General features: G+C 37.0%; 1 protein-coding gene across 2 annotated transcripts in view; it reads left to right on the forward strand.

Moving 5' to 3' along the window:
* The window catches only part of PPM1A (protein phosphatase, Mg2+/Mn2+ dependent 1A), a 35,054-nt gene extending 12,704 nt beyond the window's left edge, over positions 1–22,350 (forward strand). The window contains exons 2-6 of one of the 2 annotated variants that reach the window (XM_086750012.1): positions 2,184–3,035; positions 4,758–4,875; positions 9,870–9,978; positions 12,455–12,512; positions 14,846–22,350. In XM_086750012.1, coding sequence (XP_086606138.1) covers positions 2,202–3,035; positions 4,758–4,875; positions 9,870–9,978; positions 12,455–12,512; positions 14,846–14,875 — 1,149 coding nt within the window. In that variant the 5' untranslated portion in view covers positions 2,184–2,201 and the 3' untranslated portion in view covers positions 14,876–22,350. The remainder of the gene's footprint in view (positions 1–2,183; positions 3,036–4,757; positions 4,876–9,869; positions 9,979–12,454; positions 12,513–14,845) is intronic. The other variant, XM_086750013.1, reaches the window with a different exon arrangement.
* The last annotated feature ends 215 nt before the right edge of the window (positions 22,351–22,565 follow it).

Raw genomic sequence — 22,565 nt, forward strand, 5'->3', positions numbered from 1 at the left:
TTTTAGTCCAAGTTTGACAGTGCTTGTGGTCAGTTTAACTATAACCTGTTCTTAATGATTTTGACTTTTGTTTTCTTTTAAACACAGTAATAATGTAAAATACTTCACAGAAATGTGGTATTTGCCAGGGCAATTTCTGCTTTTTGAGCTCTAAGATGAAATAATCAAGTATCTGCGTTCTATTTTATGATCTCTTCAACAATAAGAAAGTGTTAGGCATTAGTTTAAGCGCTGCTGCTATCATGCAATGAATAAAAAGTTATTATCCTGCAAAATAATTCCCTGTTTGATTTATGACAGCATTCTGTAATTATTTTGATCACTCTGACTTCACTGGAGTTGCATGTGAAGATAAAGTCAAAGTCATATTTTTTTTCCTAGCAACTGCAGTAATGTGAACCTCATGCATGTGCTTAGGATACAAGACCAGTGTACACTGTATCCTGTTGGCTAGTTACAGTTTGTGTGGGCATCAATATTTTGTGTTCGTTTGAGAAGAGACAGAACTTAAGAGGAAGGGTGGGGGTGAGAGGAAGCAGAGGTGTACTGCTGCTGACATCTCTCTCCGTACAGCTGAAGTATGTGTGGCTTTTCTTTTTGTTAACAAAGCATATGAGGCAAAGAGTGTATTTCCAGTCTCTGTGCCTCACATTTGAATTACTGTTGTGGTGAGATCAAATATAAACATTTCTTGACTGTTTATTCTAAAACATGCAGATGTTTTAGAAAGGTTGATAGTGGCTGGAAGAGGCAATGTGAAATTAAGGTATGTAGTGTCTTTTATAGCCGGAGCTGTATTGCAGTAAAAGCATGCTATCAAAAAGTGATGTTGCCACTTAGAAAACTGATGAAATGTATTCTACATACAAGTTAAAACTTTCTAAAACCCCTAGTATACTAACTTTTCTGCTAGTACATACTTAGTTGGGGCCTTAGGTAAAATCTATTTCAGAGACTCTTTTTGCAGTTAATTTTTGTCCACTGTCTTTAAATAGAAGAGCTCATAGTCTTGTTCCATTACCTTGTATTGTATAAGTGATTTGCACACTCTTTCGTGTTTCCCAGGGCAAAATTTGCAAATATGTAAAATGTGTGACCTATTTTGTGTGATTTTCTTTTTTAATAATGAATGCACAAATAAACTGATGTGGATTAGAAGGGTGGGTTGGATGGTTAGGGTGTGAAAGCCATGAAGATAAACCAGTCAGTTTACGCTGCCTGCAAATATAGTTCTTACTCTCTTAAGCATTAATATTTGCTGCATCACATCCCAGTGATGGGAGGTGGAGGAGGATAGGGTGTGGGCATAAGGAAGCATGGATGTACAATACTTGTGATTTTATTTCCAAGCAGTTTTCCTTAGACTTGTCAGGGGCAGTTTTCTTTCAGTGAAGCATGAATACATTAAGGTTTTAAGTAAATCTGCAGCACAGACATCTGAGAAGTGTGCTGCGTAATTTAACTGAAAATCTAAGGATGAGCTTTCACAAGATGGCTGAGCCAAACTAATAGCTTGCTGCTGCCTAAAGGGACAGCTGCTCTGTTCCTTTGCTCATAGTTATCCAGCATTGCCTCTTCCTTTATGCAGACTCTGGCATCATCTTGATCGTTCAGATCAGTTTATCTGTGTAAAAAAACCACCACCAACCAAACAAAAACCCTCAAACCTCATCCCCCAAAAGAAAACCTAATCAATTTACTTTCCTTTCCCCACCACCATCAGAAAAGCAGAATGTGAGCAGGACTTTGTGGCCAGCAGGTAGGGATCTAGGGAATGCCACCATCCTGGAAACACTGAAGTCTTTCATTGGCTCAGCAATCACAGGGAACAGAGTTGTTCAGGTGTGTGCCAGTTAACAGGTGCTCTCTCAAACTAATTTGATACATATTTGTACTAGAGGCTTTTGTCAGAACCATGGGTGATAGTGGAATATAAGTTCTTCACATTAAACAGCTGAAAATACTTACAAAAATATGAAAAGTGCAGCTCAACTAGTAGCAGTGTCCTTGTTTAAATTAGGTGAAAGCAATGCAAATTTGACTTGAGACACAGAAAAGTCAGCTTTATCTCTGTATATTTGTGTCATCTTAACATTATTTGGGCTATTAATAGTTTCCAATAGGAAATTTAAACAAGAGTTGTTTAAGAAATATCTTAATAATCCTTTTTTTTTTCTTTTTAGAACTGAAAGAAAGTCATCATGGGAGCATTTTTAGACAAGCCAAAGATGGAGAAGCATAATGCCCAGGGGCAAGGGAATGGGCTTCGTTATGGTCTGAGTAGTATGCAAGGCTGGCGAGTTGAAATGGAGGATGCACATACGGCTGTGATTGGTTTGCCAAATGGACTTGACGGATGGTCATTTTTTGCTGTATATGATGGGCACGCTGGATCACAGGTTGCCAAGTACTGCTGTGAGCATTTATTAGATCACATCACGAGCAACCAGGATTTTAAAGGGCCAGATGGGCCACCATCTGTGGAAAGTGTAAAGAGCGGCATCAGAACAGGTTTTCTGCAAATTGATGAACACATGAGAGTCATCTCCGAGAAGAAACATGGCGCAGACAGAAGTGGGTCAACAGCTGTGGGTGTCATGATTTCTCCCCAACATACATACTTCATCAACTGTGGAGACTCAAGAGGTTTACTTTGTAGAAACAGGAAGGTTCACTTCTTCACACAGGATCACAAACCAAGTAATCCACTGGAGAAGGAGCGTATACAGAATGCAGGTGGCTCTGTAATGATTCAGCGGGTGAATGGCTCTCTTGCTGTTTCGAGGGCACTTGGGGACTTTGATTACAAATGTGTCCATGGGAAAGGTCCTACAGAACAGCTAGTCTCACCTGAGCCTGAAGTTTATGAAATTGAGAGATCAGAAGAAGATGATCAGTTCATCATACTGGCTTGCGACGGTATCTGGGATGTTATGGGAAATGAAGAGCTGTGTGACTTTGTAAGATCCAGACTTGAAGTCACTGACGACCTTGAGAAAGTTTGCAATGAGATAGTTGACACCTGCTTGTACAAGGTAGCCAGACTTGAGAGAAGAAGTTTACTGTGTTTTCACTATTATAAGTTTATGAACAAGTTAATAATAAGTTTTGATTCCAGTCTATGAGTATCCAATGGTTTATGTCAACATGACTTTGACAGTATTTACCATGATTCCCACAGAAATGGTGATAGAGGGGTACGAATACACAACAGAAACAGTATGGCTTTCTGGGTAGTTGATTAATGAAGAGTTTAAAATCATGTACAGATATGTTGTGATCACTGGGAAAGTAGAAGCTGATGGGAATTTATGGGCAAGCCAGGGACAATAACTGCCCTTTTCTGTTTTACAACGTACTTTACAAAACCTTAATTCTTAATCATGCTAGAGAATGTTCTTTCTCTTTTTAATCTTCCTCTCCTTGGGCATATGGTAGTAACATTGCTGTTGTAACTACACCAAGATAAATGCAGAATGAATTAACCCTGACTTTATATTTGGCGGTTTAAAATTTCTTCTTTACTATGAAGATATGACTTCCTAAGTTAAGTTTTATTTTGTCCTAAGTACTTATTCAGTGTTGTGTGATACAGCTGTCTACATTAACTTCTATTTTGTATTAATAAGTTGCAGGATGGTGCAACAGAAGGTATTTGAAGTATTGAGTTTCATAGCTTGACACTTACTTGTCTAAGGCAAGCTATAAGTCATAATGTAAAAAAGCGAACATTTTTGATACAAAGGAGACAAGACAGCATCTCCATTTTCGCTACATGGCTAACAAGGTCATTGTTTCCCTTTTGGAAAAAAGTAATTGCTTTCCAGCACTTTGGTGGATTGATAATGCATGTGTTTTTCTTTACAATTTTTGTATGGTAATCCTGAAACACATACCATGGAAGGAACAGTGGCTTGCAGATGCTGTAAGCTTTGCAGTAGCCAACTCTCAGCACCTCCCCGTACACCCATATACTCTCATTTTAAACACTGGCTTGTTCTTGACCTTGTGACTTCAGTGGATTTAATTGGTGTTACAAGTTAAGTATATGGATGCATGTTTGTAGACCAGAGCACAGGGGTTTTGAAAGTAAACTAAACAGTTAGTTTTCATAAGCAGAATGTGTTTGTGTTTTTATGTGTTCAAGTATTAGGGTTCTGTTCAGTTGTGAGTTTTAAATGTTTCCATTTCAAAGAAAGCTTTCGTAAAGGCGTGGGCCCCTTCCAGCTGGTCTTTTAGCAGATTCTCTCACTCATAGCTCTTCTTGTTTTAAAAGAAAATGAGGAAAAAAACCCAGCCTAATAGCTCTGATCTGGGGTGGAAACGCTGTCTGAATTCAGCACTTACCTACTTGGTGCTTTTAAGCAGTAATGGCTTTGTTTACTCGACTAATACTCATCTGTTTTTGCAAAATGATTGGATAGTACTTAAGATGGAACGCAACTTTGTAATTACACATCACTTACTAGTAATGTCAGTTTTTAAAAAGACAGTAGGCTGTCTGTAATTGGTTCCATGTAGTCTTCAGACCATAAAAGAGGAAAGACCAAAATGACTTTAAAAGTTGTCCTGAATGAACAGGCAGACTTATGGAGTTCTGTAAGGGAGTGGGGGGGAATTAGAGCTGATGATAATGTTAATCCATAGTAGTTGTATTATAATACCATATGATTTGTGAATTTTTGTGTATAAAATGCTTTGATGTGTATACGTTTTGGTGTGTATACATTCTCAAATCGTTTTTTCTTTTCCACCAGGGAAGTCGAGACAACATGAGTGTGATATTGATCTGTTTTCCGAATGCACCAAAGGTATCGCCAGAGGCGGTGAAAAGAGAGGCAGAGTTGGACAAGTACCTGGAAAGCAGAGTAGAAGGTGGATCATTTAAAAAAAAATAAGTAACTTTGTTTCTAAACAGACCCCCTGGCCCCCTTCCCCTGCCAACTTCTAAACTCTTAACGTGTATGAGCTTTTTAATAGACCTTCAAGTGCTATTGGCCATCTAGTGTACATCTCTGAAAAACGCACTCATATTCTACTGTGAAAGTGCAGCAGCCGATAGCCCTGAAAATTATTCAGGATGGCAGAGAAAGAATTCATTTGTGCTCAGTGTTCTTCATGAGTCCATTGACTTCTGAGCAGTAAATCCTGGTTCCTGTGATATGGAGTTAAATTAAATAATCAGAATATCTTGGAAAGTGTCTGTGAAGGTGGTACTTTGAGTGCCATTTTTTCCTATAGTTATGTACAAGTTAGCCATAATATTTTATTACCCAATGATGGTGGGGTTACAGCTTCATTACTGTCATCTTTAAGGCACCTGCTAACATTTGAAAGTACATTAGAAATTTGTCAAAGCTAATCTTTATACATTCATGATGAGCGAAAGCTGGGAGCTCATCTTACTCTGATAATAACTTCAAAATTTTGCTTTAAATTTCTAGTTTGGGTGTTCTTAAACTGTAGACTAAAACTGAAAGTCTTAGGCGTTTTGGGTCACCTGACTAACAATTATATTTTTATATTGATTTAAATCAATTTGATTTAAAAGATTTCTTATTAAAACTGTGTTTATAGTGCCTTTCAGTATTTAAAAACAACCACAGCTTGAAGTTTGTTTCTGAGACATAAGACACACTGTAAGCAGTATTTGTATAGGTTAAGTCTGTTTTTGAAGTGGACTCCTGTAGACCTATATGTTACAAGTCTAGTTACGTGTATACACTCTGAGAATCCTTAATAGCACACAGAGCACGATACGCGGAGTTCTTCACAACTATGGTATCAGTGATCAGTAAGTTAGAGGAATATGTTGTGTAGTTTTTTTTCATCCTTAACTTGCACAGAGATAACATAGTGCAGCTTCACAGGGGAATTCTGGGTTCAGACAAACTAATGTGCAATTTTACAGCACTTGCTACCTATGTAGGTGCTCCTTCAGAAAGTATCACATTTTTCAAAGGTCTCATTCTCAAGGTCTTGGCAAACTACATCTGTTCTGCCCCTGAACAAATGTCCAGATGGGCATTTCTATGTTTTAATCTAACACTTGCCTAATAGGAGAAGTTGGTGCACAGTAAGCAGTAGTGTGAATCTTTTTGACAGCGTAGCAGGAATATCCAAGTGCATGGTAACACTGCATGAGTTATGTGTCAGATGGCTTTCTCCATTTCAAAGCAGGGAGCAGTTTTGCACCAGGCATTTGAAGAGCTAACTATTTATGCCCACTCACAGAATTGGTGAAGAACAAGTATGCTGTAAATTTACTCATTAATTTACAGCATGCTAACTCTCCGAATTTGGGCAAGTGTTATCTTTGTATCTTAGATATCTTATCTGAGTTCAGACAAACTCATGACCTAGAATATGAAAATACATTCAAGTTAAGGCTGTGTCTTGAGCTGACCTCATTGTACTCCACAAGTATTACAATGAGGAAAGCTCATGTTTTTGTACAGGCACTTCATTTTGTAAATGAAGAACCTAAACACTGGAACTGCGTATGTACTATTGTATGGTACGGACAAGGAATTTGGCTGCCAGTACTTTGCATTTATACAAATACAAAATTTCAGGAATGAGCGGAGTGTGATACTTGCATAGAGGCAGAAGAATTCTGTATGTAGTTACAAAGCACTTTAATACTAATTTAATGGGATGATATCTGAACAACTTGAGGAAATACACTGTACTTCCTCTGAAGGGTCTTTGCTTCCTTTTTAGAGTTATCCTCAATCTTTTTGTCTATAATTGCACAAATATATTATTTAAATTAATGAATATGTAGTAAACACTAATCAACCCGTGATTTGTATCAGCTGTGTGCGGAATTTGACCTTTTAGGTCTTACTCATGAGGGAAGTTGAGAGGCTGAACTAAAGCAGAAGGTCAAGAACAGGAGTCGATTAACTTTGTTACATTTAACTTAATAAATTTAACTTCTTGTGCAGTCAAATTGTTTCCTGGTATAAGTGGATAATACAGTATTGACTAGTAAGGTAGGACTGCTACTGCATCTGAAACTTTGGACACTACAGTGAATAATCTTACCATTATCCTAGGATGCTTTAACAATGGCAGTGCTTAACTTCAAAAGCCTAATCTTTAGCTGAAGGAACTAGAAAATTTAAAGAGTACTTCTAGAATGATTTTTACTAATCTGTAGTATCAATTCAAAGTTAAAATTTATTTAAATGGGAACTTGGTGAAAATCCACATTACATATTTTTATGCCCTTCAGTACTGAGTGTAGTCCAACAAGTAATGAGATTTGATGCTTATCGATGTGCATTTTTTCTGATCATACTTTTATTCCCTCAGCCCAAAGAATGTCTTTGTACTGTTAAGTAGTGCAAATTTTAAGACTTAATAGGGCTTAGTGCTGATAGTCAACTTGAATAAGGAGAGGAGCTTCAGATTTTTCTAAATGTAGAAAGTTTTCTACTTACCGTGCCACCTAGGGCCCTCCTTTTACTAATTTTGATGTGTTCATGGTCCAGAATTACAGCTACAATAAATAATAATGGAAGAAGCAGCAAGTGTGGAGAAGCGTCTTTGTGCCATTACTTGCAATAAATCAGTGTTACTCCTAAAATATCACGTGAACTTCGTGGTAGAAGTAATGAGTCATTCCAAAATGTATTGCTATTATTTGCACTAATATGTGTTACTGATGTGTTGACTCTAAAAAGAAACTTGTCTAAGCTTTTTTCTGTTCTCAGTTTTTTACATAAAAACATTCCGTAATAGATAATCCTTGCAATATTTTACGTATACAGAGATGGATAATTTTAAGTTAGCTGTTACATGTTCCTTCCCATATTTTCACAAAATCAAAGCTCTCACTTTTTCTTGAACTTTGTGTGGGATTCCCATTCAGAATATGGAATAAGCAGATATGTTTTGAAACCTTTATTTCAGGGTTGTAAGTACATTTTCCAGTACTTGATGCCATGAAAATGTGTCGAAGGTTTTAAAGTAAATTAAAGGTTGGGGGGAGGGTTGTAAGATGTATTGAAATAAGATAATTCCAATAAATTAAACACAGCTAGCAGACCGACTCCATTTGTTGTGTCTTCAGTGTTTATTCAGTCTGTATCTATAGTTTTATCAAATTATAAATGTATTCATTTAGTGGAGACTGTATGTTAAATGTTACAGTTACAGGTTGTGAAACTGTGTAGTTTAGGTAAACTATAAATTACTTATTTTTGTAAAGCAGAACTCTAGCACTAGCACAATGTAGAATATACTAGATGTTCAAAATTGCACAATAAAGGAACTTGGCAAACCAAATCTGAGATCTTTGCTTCTTATTCAGATTTAAGAGTGTTAGATTATTTACTAAATACTAGATGGTAAAATGAATTTTGGCTATAGATTTTGAGGAAATGGCAAGTTTTTGAGGTGTCGATGATGTGTGGTCTCATGTATTTAAAATGTAGGTATTTAAAATGTAGGTTTGGAAGTAAACAGCTTGAAACTTTGTGTTGCAGAGTTTGACATTGGTTGAGGACTAGAGAGTGTTTCCACTGTATCTTGCAAATAATTTACACAGCCTGACTGCAAAACAGAGCTGATACTTTTTGTAAACACAGGCAGCCCTGAAAAACTTACATGCACAAAAAGTAATTCACAATTGTTTTTAATTTTGGATCTAAAAAGGACTGGTTACATGTTGGTTTTAAAAGCTTTTAATGTGCCTTATTTCACTAATTAAATTAGAAAATGGAAACTTGGTATGCTGCACTCAAATTATCATTTAGGGCAAAAACTGAATGCTAGAGTATTTTTCAAGAGTGGTACTGATGAATTAGAACTACTTTTCAAGCTGTGTCAGTGCTTTATTACATGAAGAATAGTGTGCTTGTAGTATGTGCATGTATATAGATGCACGTATGCACACATTATTGCGTGTGTGCAGCAGTGTTCTCTTGAAGATTGACAGTGCCAAGTCTCAATAATTCATACCTCTTTTAATTGCTAAGAGCTCATGTTTACAGAGAAACCGATAAGATATATTTTTTAACATGTGCTTGTTCTTTAAATTACATAAAATCCTTATTTAAAGAGTGGCTCTTCGGGGATGGTATGATCTGAAATCTCTTTAAGTTCAAATAAAATCATGTGTTTATGACTTGGGGGTGGGGGGGAAGCAGACCTAAGAATGAAGTTAAAGAATTAATTTCTTAGCAAACATGACTGTGGCTACAGTACAGATTCTCTTCACCCAGAAGTTGGAGTGGATCAGCTTTAAATAACTGCCCAATATTCACCTATCCCCTAAGTGAGTTGAGGATGAAACTGTCCCTTCGATGTTGATGTCCTTGCCTTTTAATTTGTACATAACAGTTCTTAAAATTTGCATGTTGCTGTAATGCAGTGAGGTACAAGTATTGGCTAATACACATACAGCCATGGGAATTATTTTTAATGTCTAACCTTTTGTTTCTTGAAAATATTATGCTTTCTGTGATAATGATAATCTTTTATCTTCTGTTGCAGCGATAAAGCTGATGTTAATATCTGCCTCGTGCCCAGGGCATTTTGTTGGGAAGATATTACATCTTCTATGACAGCTAATATATAGCAGGAAAGCCATTAAAGAACCTTTTCCCACTTTTGTTAGGTAGTTGTGTATTTCTAAAACCAATGTGCATGTTAACAGCGGTATATCTTTGTCATATCTGTTAAAGATTCTTTTTCGTATGGAACCAAATTTAACATTTATTGTGTTGAATATGGTCTGTTATCTTTTTTTTTTTTACATTAACAGAAATTAAGCTGCCTTTTTTTATAAAACTGAGTGTTTCAATCTTTTTAAGTTAAATTTGGACTGCACTTACAAAAAAAGTACTTCTGATTCCCAGAGATCATAAAGAAGCAGGGTGAAGGAGTCCCAGACTTAGTCCACGTGATGCGTACGTTAGCAACTGAGAGCATCCCAAACCTCCCGCCGGGGGGTGAATTGGCGAGCAAGTGAGTTCACATCACTGTAAATGTGCTTTTTGATTTAAATCGAGACTTAACTGTAAGGCCACTCTTAAAACTGGGGGGAGGGAAGAAGGATACAGGACAAAAGGTGAAGATCTGTTCTCCAATTCTTATTACTCAGTTGTTCTGAATGAAAAGGACAAGCATAAGAACAGAGTTAACTATGAATCACTACTAAAATTAAATGTCAAGCTGTAGTTTTGGGAAGAACTGAGGGTTCTTTTAAGGGTGGCCTGAGTGTGTCTGTTTTTTGTAATTAACTGGGTTTTCTGGGTGGGAGGTTACCTTTGAAGATGCAAAAATAACGCATTACTTTAGTAGTTATGTGAGTATGTAGCTCTACACTTCAAGAAGTGACATGCGTATGATGTTTTGCTTGGCAGCTTTCTTTTCTTGTCTGTAGCTAAAGCATCGTTGTAATTGCTTAAAAGTTTGCTTTTGTATCTCTCTGCTTGTGACAAATCTGTAAACTGGATAGAAGTCTATCAAAAAAGAAAAATCATGCTCTGTGGCGTCTCAAATTTATGTTCAGTCTTTAAGGGACCAATGTGCTTAGGTCTTTTGCACACCAAACCAAGGGATTTTTGTTTAAAAAGGTTGTTCATGAACCTGTACTGTGTTAAAATAGATTGGGCGTGTATGGTATAGACTATTTTTAACCCTTCTGAGTATGATTTTTTGTATTATTACACAGAAACATGAAGACTCTAGGTATGTAATTGAATAAATGATAACTGAACTGTAAAGGTGACTTCTACAAAACAAAATTATTCTTATATAAACTGTTTGACTAGGAAAAGAAGATACAATTTCATATATAATGGTAGCGTCTCCCTAGGATGTGTTGCTGTAGTCCTGACGTATCAATGAGTCAGTTACTCATGAAATATGAGATACAAACTGATTCTTCTCAATCTCCTTTGGCTAGCAGTAGCATCATAGTTGTGAGGAAGTGCTGAAGTGTCTGATTTCCATGGAATTTTATGTCTTGGTGATGCTAGTTTGAATAAGGATTAATAGAAGTATGGATTTAATTGGATTTTAGCATACTTCACTACTACCAGTTTGGAAGGAAAATAATGCTTTTCAAGAAACATACCTTTATTTAGAATCAAAGATACCAATTTCTTGAAAGACAAGGGAAACTTTCCAGTTCGTATGTGCCATGTACTTGGTGTGTAACTGCTTGGTTTTATTGCTTTAAATTCAGCCTGTTCTTCTGTGCCCTGTAATCATTCACTAGATTCACTATGATGTTGATACTGCTGCATGGTAGTTCCTGACTTTTCAGAGTTACAGAATGATTATAAAGCCTATCATCTGCTTTTTTTTTCTTCTAACGTACTCCTTTGTGATTGCTCTGCATGCATTCCTGAGCAGTTAAAAGGTTGTTCTTTGAAGTTTGTTTTGTACCGCAGCTGTAGTCTGCAGCTTCGTCACACTTGATTCTGCAGAAAGGGGATCTGGAAGAAAGTTGCTTTTAAAGTCCCGTCTGTAATTCCTGTCTTTTACTCCCTTCTTTCCTTCCTACTCCCCCTCCAAAGTTATTTCCTTATATGCTGGGTAAGGCAAAGGCTTCCTCTTCCTTCAGCCTCACATTTTTTTGAGTATCGGTTTTCAAGAAAGCCTTCTCTCCCTGTGTAACACAAAAAAAATCCTGTTACTTGTTTAAGTGTTGCTTGCAATTTTTCTATTAATATTTTATTAATATTTTTCCTATCAGTATTCCTGGCAACATTAGAAAATCTGAGAATCCCAGAGACAAAAGTTAATTATAAGCAATCTTAAATCTACTAAGCAATTTTTTTAAAAGGAGAAAACTGTCAAGATGTTTGAATTAATTTTTTAATATTTTTTTACCAGACAAAATTATTCTCAGTCTGTAGATACAATACATAGAACTGCTGTTTGTCGTTCAAATTTTCTTGAGAAGTGGCAGGAGATTATTGCTTCAGAAATAATTTTTCCAGGTTTGTACATAGAAAGTACATTTCAGAACGTAACATGAGAAAAAAATGTACTTCAGAATGCAGTTTTTGTGCACCCGGAAAATAAAAAACTACTATTCCCCTATGAAAGTGCCGTAATACATGAAGGACTACTGCAGTGTTCATCAGACATACAAATGACCAGGGCATTCAGTGTCCATGAAGTTTTCTGCCTTTTTCCAAAGTCAAGATACATCACCAAATGGCATCGCAGCTTCATCTGAATGTCAAATTGTGCTTTTCTGCCACTGAACTCTGAATGGTATTCAGCTGTGTTTTTCGTTTTGAAGGATATGATAGCTGTGTTCAATGTTTAATGGCGCTTAGTGCTAACTTGCAGTAATCTTGGTTCTGTGAATTTAAAACCTTTTAAAGTTTGTGTTTTAAATTAAAATTGTACTTGGAGAACTTGACTTTAAAAAAAAAAAAACCACAGCCTTAAAATCTTGTGTTTTTTTTTTTTTAAACTCTAGACGAAGTGTGATTGAAGCCGTTTATAACAGACTGAACCCCTACAGGAATGATGATACTGTAAGTATCTTCTCTCTTTTATGTTATCTTTCCCCCCACCCCAATTATTTTAGCTGTTTTGTAAAGAAACATATTTCTAGTTCTTGTTAAAAAACCTCTTCCCCCAAAAAAGCAATAGCAACATGTGCTCTTTGGACTATGTTTTGTAATTGTTTGCCTTCTGCTGCTGATCGTAGTCTCAAAACTCCGGTATGGTTGGTTCATCTGTCCTCTGGAATTTCATTATTTGAATCCTGCCTGGGTTTCCAAATGCTTTCCTGCCAAGTGATGCAGGAAGTCGTGTATAATTTTTTTTCCCCTCTTGTGGGAGACATTTTTGCCCAAATACGAAAAAGAAAGGCTATACTTGTAGGTTAAACAGATTTGTAACTATCAGCTTCAAGGATCTATTAATTTTCAAAATGGACTGTGGAGACACTTTTATTCTTAAGCACAGAGCGTCTTAGAGCAAGCATACCATTTAGGTTCTTAGATGTCGGTGGTCAGAGTGACATGGAAAGAAACCCCAGAACTGAAAAATATGAACAGTGATCGCAGTTGAGGTTCGATCACTGGAAACAACGCTCTGTCACCAAAAGTACTGTACTTCATAAAGTAGTACTTCACCTATCAGCAAGAATTAACTTACATGCTTGGATGTGACATAAGTGAAATGCATCCAGGCATAAAGAATTGTGTATTGGCTTTACAACTGAGTTCTGGTTTATTTGGCAGTCCTCGTATCTTCAGAAGAAAATTCTTAAATAGCAGCTGAAAGGGGATGCTTTACCTTCACATACATTCTGTAGTATGTTCCCGTACACAAACTTCTTTGTTTTGTTATCGTGTTGGCAACTTGGATACAGAAATTTGCATACTGAATAGTTGGCATGCAGTTCCTGTGTTTTTACTCGCTACTGCTTTTATTCTTCATCCTTGTACTTGACACAAACGCAACCATTTTGATCTTTCATATAATTACTCTCCACTACTACTTCTGGTCTTGAAGAAGAAACTGGAGGTGGTACTTTTGCAAAGAGTAATTTTAGTTATTTTGTTTTTTTTTTTTCACTACACCTCCGTGCCAACTGTTCTTCATGGTTTGTATTTAATTCTGTGTGCAAGTTTGAATGAAGGGTGCAGAACTTTAGTGCTAAGAAATTGTCATGTGTGGCATTGCTAGAGACTTAATTAGCCTCTTTTCTCTCAAAGGAATCAGTGAGGCTTGCTTCTACAGAGGGGTAATATTTCTACCTCCTACAGTCTTCATAATAGTAATAGGGAAGCGTAACTGTGGAAGCACCGGCATGGACTGTTGTTAAAGCCCATCATGGCCCTTAATTGCTTAGGAGAAGGTAGCAGGTAATGCTGAAACAACCAAAGACTGCTGTACAGCAGCAGTTTACCCTGATGCCTGTGCTACTGACTTAGCTGTTGCTTCAGCTACCAAGCTGTGGTCCCACCTCTTAGTTGTGGTGTTAACCTGTGTTTCCAACTGATGAGGCAGTTAGAGAAAGCTGAACATAGAACAATCTAAGCAAAGGAAAAGGAAATGGACATGACACAAAGGCAAATGGGTTAAAAAAACCACTAGAATTAAATATTCTATTTGTACTAGGTTTTTTTTTTTTAAACTGGTAACAGGAATCAGTTAAACATTTTTCAGGGCTGTGGTAGTTACACAAAATCCACTGTTGCCTGTGGGCCTGAATGGACGAAATTTTAGGGATACTCAGGTACTGGATGCATGGTTGTAATGCCATGTACTGTGGCCATGCGACCATGATTTAGAGCACGGCAGGTCTCTGGTTCCAGTTTTTTTGTAAATACATTTCTTCTTGCGGTTTTATGACCATCCAAAATTAGGATTTCCTGCAGTTGCCCAAACTGCACCTCTCTAACCTTAAATTATAAGTGTTAAAATTGATCTGAGTTCTAACGAGGTGTCAGTTGATGAGCTTATCCTGAGAACACAAAAGATGGTAATGATAATAACAAATGACATGAGGCACATCCTACTCTTTCAACGCACCTGTGTCGTAAGTGTATCCATTTTGTATTACTTCTACCTGCTCTGGGAACGCTTTTGAGTAACGTTCCTAGGACATTATTTTGAGGATTGGTGAGGACATTCTAAAATACTTGGTTAGATTTTGACATGTCTTGGTACTTAATGCTTCATTAATTCAGCTTATGTGGTTTTTAGGTACTTTTAAATGCTATTTCTGAAATGGAGGGGAAGAACAGACTCCTAAAATGATTTAAGTCTTTACCTTTTTCAGTCTGGATTATCCAGAACCTGCTGTAACTGTGGGCACTCCAAACTTTAAAGGGTTCCTTCTTTTTTCTTTAAGGATTCTGCCTCAACTGATGATATGTGGTAAAACTGCTCATCTAGCTGTGGAGTTCACGTTGCATCCTTCAAATGAAAGTGCAGCCCAGCCTCAGTGACCCTTCTTAACATCCATCCTCAACCTTAATTAAAGAAGGGAGTGTGATGTGTTGGTGAGAGTGACTACAGCAGTACGACATCTAGCCCAGGAACTGATCTTTTTTGTAAAACAGACTTCTGTAAACGTGATTTCAAACCATAATTCATGTTGTAAATCAGACTCCAGCAATTTATGTTGTATGATTTTGTTTTTGTAAAGTGCAATTGTCTTTGTACAAAATGCTCATATTTAATTATGAACTGCTTTAAATCACTATAAAGGTTAGAAGAAATGTTTGGCTTGTGTGATGCAACAATATATATCCCTTTAAATTCATGTTGTGGTTTTTGGATTGCAAGGAGCAGCAGCCTAGCCAGCTAGGTGCTCAAGAGGTGCACAAAACTGTAAAGATAACTTTGTTTTATATGAAAGCTGAACTTACGGGCAACTTACCAGAAATTAATGTGTGAATTTGCTTGGCGATGGAGAAATGACTAAGAGTAGTGCACATTCTTCAACAAGCGTATCTTGTTTTCTTGGACGCACTCCTGCTCTCAGATTGAGTTAAAGGGAGTTCTGATTTTGACTTCAGTGGGAGTTAAATCATGCCCTATTAATAGTATCATGTTCATACGCATACAAACCTTGGGATTAGAATGCCTTGATTCTTTGCACCTCTTTTTTCATTAACCCTTACCTGAAACTACTAATCACTGAGCACGAGCAGGCAGCTTTCTACATACAGTAGGAGTCTGCAGCATTTTTACAATCCTGATTGGCTGGGTCTGCTGCTGTTCCAAGTAAATACTTTGAATTCCATTTTATCAATAAAGCTTGATTTAACAAACAAGAAATTTATCCATAAATGTGTAATTCCTTTTTTTCCTGCCTTTTAAAATGTCAGTGCCATTGTAAATGATATTTTACTTGTGGAAGAATATTTTTATTAATTGGTAGCCCATTTTTAAAATGGGAAGGATTTTGACTATTGCCCAAGACATAGCCATATGCTAGAGGATGATGTGGGATTAATCTGTTACCCTGTTTTTTACAAGTGTGGTTTTTTCAGGCTTTTTGTTTTTGTTTTTTTCCCCACTGAAGATGTGCATTGGTTTGAATTTGCCTACTGTTTGATAAAAATACATTTGTTAAAGCCTGACAATCTTTAACATTTTATGGTGTGTGTTTTTAATTGACCCACTTACTTAGAATGAGAGACTAGTGGTTAAACAGTACTTGTGATTTGAGATATAGCATGTTGACAATATTTAACTGTTGTTGTTTAAAATTCTAATTTAAAATTTTATAAGATAATAAACTAATTTGATTTAAGCTTAGCTTTCTCCCATTGAGCATACAAAAAAAAATAAGTTTTCAAGTCAGTAGTGTTTGCAAAACTGCTGTTTTGTGCACCTTGTATTGTCTTTTTGGTTGAGAATATTGTATTTAATATGTAGTTTACTCATTTAGTAGGCAGATTCCCCAAAGGAAAATCAGTGAAACAAGTAGATTGTAACATTTACTGCAGTTAAACAGAATCAAAACTCGGTGTATAATTACTTTTTGATAGGAAAATGTAGTACAATGCATTTTGCTATATTTGTCTTTCCCTAACTTTAAATATACATATTTGTATATATAGCCTTAAAACTAATGCAGTGTTAGGGAACACTGAACAGTGAAAAAGTAACTTATAGTGTATTGAACTAAGTATAGTATATACCAGCAGACTTTTATTTTATCCCTCTTGTCTATGTGGGGTGCTTAAACGTAACTTCATTGTATTCAGTTTGTAATCTGTTCAAGCATGAATGAAGAAAAATAAGCACTATTTGTATTTATAAATTTATAGCAATTTTTGCTTAAAGAACCAGTTCCTTACCTACCTATGAATAAATGCTTAAAATGTCTAATTTTGTTGTAGAGTGCAAAACTATGATAATGTTAAGTTATAGCTTCACAGGCACCTAATTAACAAGCATATTTAATAATACGTGGCGTATTAGTGCAAAAAGCTAGACTTGATTTAGGACTAGGCAGATAAAATTCTGTCCTTTTTCATAGAGACTAAAGTTTAGTTTTGGAAACTGCAAAACTTTGAACTGGACTGTGGAACCTTTGAGTTTTAAACTTTAAAAATCGGAAGCAAAACTGTGGTGTGAAAAGCCATAATTCAAACTGTAATCACGTAAACTGTCTGAGTGACAAATGATCTGTTTGAAGCCTCTTCTTACAAGGTCTCCTAAAGGTTAGAAAGGAAATAATTCTGCTGTTGCTACAGGCGATTTAACTAGGTTTGAGGGTAGTGGAAGAAAGCCCGTTTCAGGCCTTTCTCTCTCCCGCCTATGTTCAGCGTTTTGATGAAGTCAGAGCACTGAATCTATTATGTATGCATAAACACTGCCATTTTAGATACAGATTTTGATTAGAAAATACACGAATTAAGTATATAAAGCATCCTAGAAAAGAGGCAAGCTGTACTTTTCACTGCTCTGAAAAGGAAAAGGCACTTTTGCACCTTTGTGCATCTCCTTCTTGCACCAGAAACTTTTTTTAAATGCTAAAGACATTAGCACCTCAGGGGCAAGGCAGCAATTTTTTTTTTTTTTAAGTATTGTGTGCTATTTATTTCCCTCTTGGAAAAAGATTCCTCTGTGACAAAAATGAAAATTGTGTGATGTTAAAAGATGTGTTTTTAAATACATGTTCAAATAGGATGGTCCCGATTTGCTTGTTTTTCAAAGGAAATGACATTTGTAACGCTACTTTGCTTCGTGTGCCATGCGAGTTTGTTTCCTTATACGTTTGACAGCTTCACTGGCTTCAGTTTCTGTGAGTTTTGTTATAGTCAGATTAAATGTTTTGCTGGGAGAATACCTGTACTGCTTTATAGACAACTGTTTCAAATAATTCTCACTAATTCAGCATTGAAATATGTTCAAGACAGAGGCTTCTAAACTGTGTTTTAAAAGCAATGTTGGATTAATTAAATAGGATTACATTAAGTAGGGTCCCAGATTTGCAAGGCTTTGTAAATCTGTTGTATCAATAGTCTTCGGTACGTGTGGTGGGGCAGAAATCTGCAGGTCCCGTGCAAGTTAGGAAGCCAGGGCCTTTCAGGAAGCAGCACCACAAAGACCTTGATGCGTGACCATCATTCACTTTAATCTTCCAGCAGAAGTCAGAATCGGAGAGAGAAATTTCATTTGCTTGTCATTAAACTACGCTGAGTTACGGTAATCCTGGATTGTGTCGTACTAGCAAGGTGCCTGATGAATATGAAGCAGCAGATGAGTAATGGTAGCACTTACCTTCCCAGTTCATGCAGGTGCCACAGCTGTGCTTATGGTAAACTGACTTCAGCATCCATTAAATTGTTCATTGAAAAGCTGGTACTGTCTCAGCTATATAGGCTAAAATCTGAGCCATTTCGCTCAGTTCAAGCATTGGAAATTAAAAAGGTGATTTAAAAAAAAAAAATTGGGGAACAGTTTTCACTTCAATTGATTCCCTGATCAGAATTCTATTTTAATTTGGTTCACTGGGATGGGATAGACTTCCTATTGTGTTTCATTTTTCAGTAGTGTATGAACTAAGGATATGGTTTCATGATCACTTGTATCAAGACTAAACTATTGCTGTAAGTTTGCCCCTAGCTCCCTTTTTGTGCCAGCACTCGTGCTGATCTTGACCGTGCAGTTAGGAGAAAGAAAAAGAATCCCTACTCCTCAGCTGGGTAAGTTGATAATCCAGCTATGGGATGCTGATAGTAGGCGAGATGCAGAGTGGGGAGATGGGACTAAGAGCAAAGGAATGGTTGCACCACCCCTTCTGCTGCAATTTGGGGAACCGCACCCTAAATGCAGGTAAATGAGTTGTGTAGGGAGTATCGAAGCCTTTGCAGATCTTTCTCCACTCTAAAGACAAACATTTTGCCTTGGTAATCATTCTTAAAACTGGAAGTGTGAGACTTGGGTTTTAATGTCATCTTGTGTACAAGTTCCGTGTTGACAAACTTAGTTTGTGTTCGCTTTCTCTAGATGTACGTGGCTCTGTCCTATGGGACAGACGGCATGGCTGCCACAATGAGGTTAATGGTACGGTTGTTGCAGTTTACTTTTTTCAGTGTACATCAAGATTTCGTCATGCTGAGGTGTTCACCTTCGTCTCTACCTACACCTTCTTGAATTGCTATTGTGTGCAGATGACTTGGTATATTTAAATTTCTTGATGTTTAAACTTGGCCATGTCTGTAACGTGCTAACCTTTTGTAAAATGTTACTATTTTGCTCATCATTTGGCAAATACAGTATTTTATTATAAACTTGATGTACCTTGCCTAGGTTCAGAAACTGTGTAGAGCTATAGAGCTGTACCTGGCAGTTTTCTGTAGAAAATGGTGTCATTACTCTGTGCCAAGCTTCATGAGGTGTGAAAACGATGTCTCCTAGATGACTAGTATAGCTCCTTGTTCCTACAGCTGTGTGTGTTTGAAATGATGGTAATCCCAGCTTTCATAGACCAATACAGGCTCCACGCATTAATTTCTAGGATGCTGTAGTGCATAAACTGAATGCGATTCAGCTGTAAGCTGTAAAAATGGAGAGACCTTAAAATTAACAGTCTGGGGCTAAGTACTTTTGACTGACCTGTCAGTGAAATACTGATCAGAGCATCTGATCTTTTGGTGAGCTCTTTCTGAGCTGTCCCTGCAGACCCAGGCATGCCCCTTCCGAACATCTCTGTAGCCTTATTTTGCTTAGTAACGTTGCTTTGTGAGGTAGCAGTAACCTGGACTGTGGCATTTGTTCACAGAAGTTCAAGAAGCTGTAGGAAAACTTAAAGCTTTTCTTTGTTCTCGTGGACCACTAAATGCTTTCAAGTAAAAAAAAAAAAAAAATATATATATATATACAGCGTGCTAAAAGTTGAGTTTACATTACCTCCCACTGAGTACTTGTTTCCAGAAAAATCTACATATATTTCTACTATTTACTTAATTCTTAAAAGTCTGGAGCTTTACTCTCCTGATTGTGTCGGAGTTGTTGGCCTACAGTGACCTGTTTTCCTTGCTCTATGTATGTTTTTATCTGATGTTCTTTCTGAGTAGCAGTAAAACAGATCTTCCCCCCCCCACCGCCCTCAGGCAGACACTCCTGTAAAGTCTTCGCTTCCAAGCTCAGAGAAGAGGGGTGGTAACGGTGTCTTAGGAATGGGGGTTTGGGGAGGCTCGCTTTAAATGGAACAAGAGCAAAACCCCTAACCTTGGCAACCGCAAAATTTGGGAAAGTGGGCTTAAATCTAAAAATGCCTTTTATAGAATCAGTGAAATAGTTTTGTTCTGCAAGTGTCAAAACTTCAGTAGAGGTGGGATGGCAGGTCAGGTTTCTAGAGTTTATATTGGTTTATGCCTAGCCAGATTTTTACGCTTAACTTGTACTGATTCCTGCCCGAATGCTTTTTCAGTTATCACTACATATCTACTTTTTTTTTTTTTCTCCCCAAAAAGAAAAATAAAACCAAGGGTCCTTACTACTGTGTAACCAGCCATTTATTTGCAAGGGTGAGTGCTGTGTCAGTAACATTTTCCGTTAAGAGCACTACAGCTGCACTTCTCAGCTCGCTCAATAACATTGAGCCAAAACTGAAATTCATTTTTGCTTCCATTAACTGTATGGCTCTGAAGAGCTGGTGGGAGTGTGGGGTTTTTTTACAGCTAGACAGGACTCTCAATACAGATTGAGAGTAAGCCTCCAGAGCGAAGGAGGTGCCATTGTTGTTTCTTTTGAGAAATATCTTTGAGAAGAAAAATGGGAAAACTGAGACTGGCGGGTCGTAAAACATTACATACTTTTATTTCTGTTGAGGCCTATGGACTAGAGTCCAGGGTTTAATTTCACTTGCGTTACTGAATTCAACCCAGTCTGAGCAGTGGAAATACTGACTAGCCAATTTTATTTTCATTGTTGGGATTTCAGGCTGAAGCACATTTTTGTTCAAACTACGGGGAACAATTAAATTAAGGCGGTCTTGGGAAAATCAGGCACGTACTGTGCTTCTTATCCGGCTGATGCTGATGGAGCTTCACTCACAATATATAAAGTTTGCACATGTATTGCTGGAGCCTTAACTGTCCCACTTTTCTTGGAATGAAAAAGAAATGTTGTCTTTATTCAGTTTTGGTTTTCAAAAAGCTTTTCAAAGCCAAAGGGAAGAACGTGGTAATGTTAAAGCAAGATTTTAGATTAATTGGAGATAACAATTTCATAATTATCTAAAAATGTAAGTCAGTATTTTTTTCTTTTAAGGCATCAGAAGGGTGCAATTTAAGAGGTTCGGTCTTTGATGTAGTGCTTTTAGCTGTAAAGAATAAATAAAAGGATGAGACCAAAAAATCTAGGAATAAATGTGCCGAATTTACATCACATTATTTCCGTGTCCAGTGATGGACCTGCTGAAAGGATCTTTGTCGGCATTTTTAGGGGAACTTTTTATTCTCGCTGAGTGTTTCATGCTAGACTGGCAAGACTGCTGCAATTTGAAATTTCCAGACTCTTAAATTGGAAACTGGAGTTTTCAATACAGCAGAGTCCCCAGTACATAGATGCTGCAGTACCTGTTGCCACGCGTTCTGTGGGTTAATGCCATGCAACCACTTGATGCTGGAAGTTGGGATTTCCTAGCATACGTTTTATTGCTGGTGGTGTGATTCGCCATGACCTTGAGTACCAAGAGTTAAGTTGTGTTTATTAACTGGATCTAACTCTTTGGTGCCAGGAATCTAGTTTTTGGAGTAAGTGCTGGATTATGCAAATGTTCGTGGCAAGTCGTGCCAGGGAGTTTGCTACTCAAAAAACTTAATTACTAGTGACGCAGGGTTAATACGAGAGAAAAGCCTGGATTCTCCTAGCAGGGAATACTGGATATTTGATTAAAAGTGTGAGGTTTGCTGCTTTATAAACCTTTCAAAGCAGAGATTTTGGTTTCTAGCATCTGTCTTGTTACTGCGACCACGTACAACATGCTGAATTAGAGAGTTTTCACCTGTCTGCTCACAGAATTGACTCCACATCGTACCGTAAGAACCTCGTTTGTAGTGACATGCTGTGCCTGTCTTTTTAGAAAATTCATGACCTCTTTATATCTATTTTACGGCAAGTGTAACTTTTTTCATTGCTGACCTGTATAAATGTGTGTTACGAATGGAGAGATTTAAGCTTGAAAAGCATGTTTGCAGATTACACAGCTTCATTATGGAATTTATAAATTTAAGAGTAATATACAAGAGCATAACTATTTTCCTGAAGTAGAATGTATAACAGTATATAATAAATTATTCTCCATGTAGTTCACCCACTATTTACAGTTTTACACAATTCAAACTGTGTGTTTACAGAAAATTCAATAAATGTATTTTTTGTACTATGTACAGATTCCTGGTCCCAAAGGAAATGTGTGAACTTAGTTTCTAACTTAACTTTTGAGATTGTACTTTTTCTTTCTTTCTTTTTTCTTTTTTTTTTTTTTTTTCCTTGGTTTGGAATCAGTTGAACAAACTGCCTGTTGATGGTGGAGGCTTGCATTGCAGTAAATGGGAGCTGGAAATATTTCTAGTCTACAAAAGTGATTCCACTAAATAAAA

The sequence above is a fragment of the Chlamydotis macqueenii genome, chromosome 5, assembly GCF_036417535.1.
Source record: "Chlamydotis macqueenii isolate bChlMac1 chromosome 5, bChlMac1.mat, whole genome shotgun sequence".
NCBI classification, from domain to species: Eukaryota; Metazoa; Chordata; class Aves; order Otidiformes; family Otididae; genus Chlamydotis; species Chlamydotis macqueenii.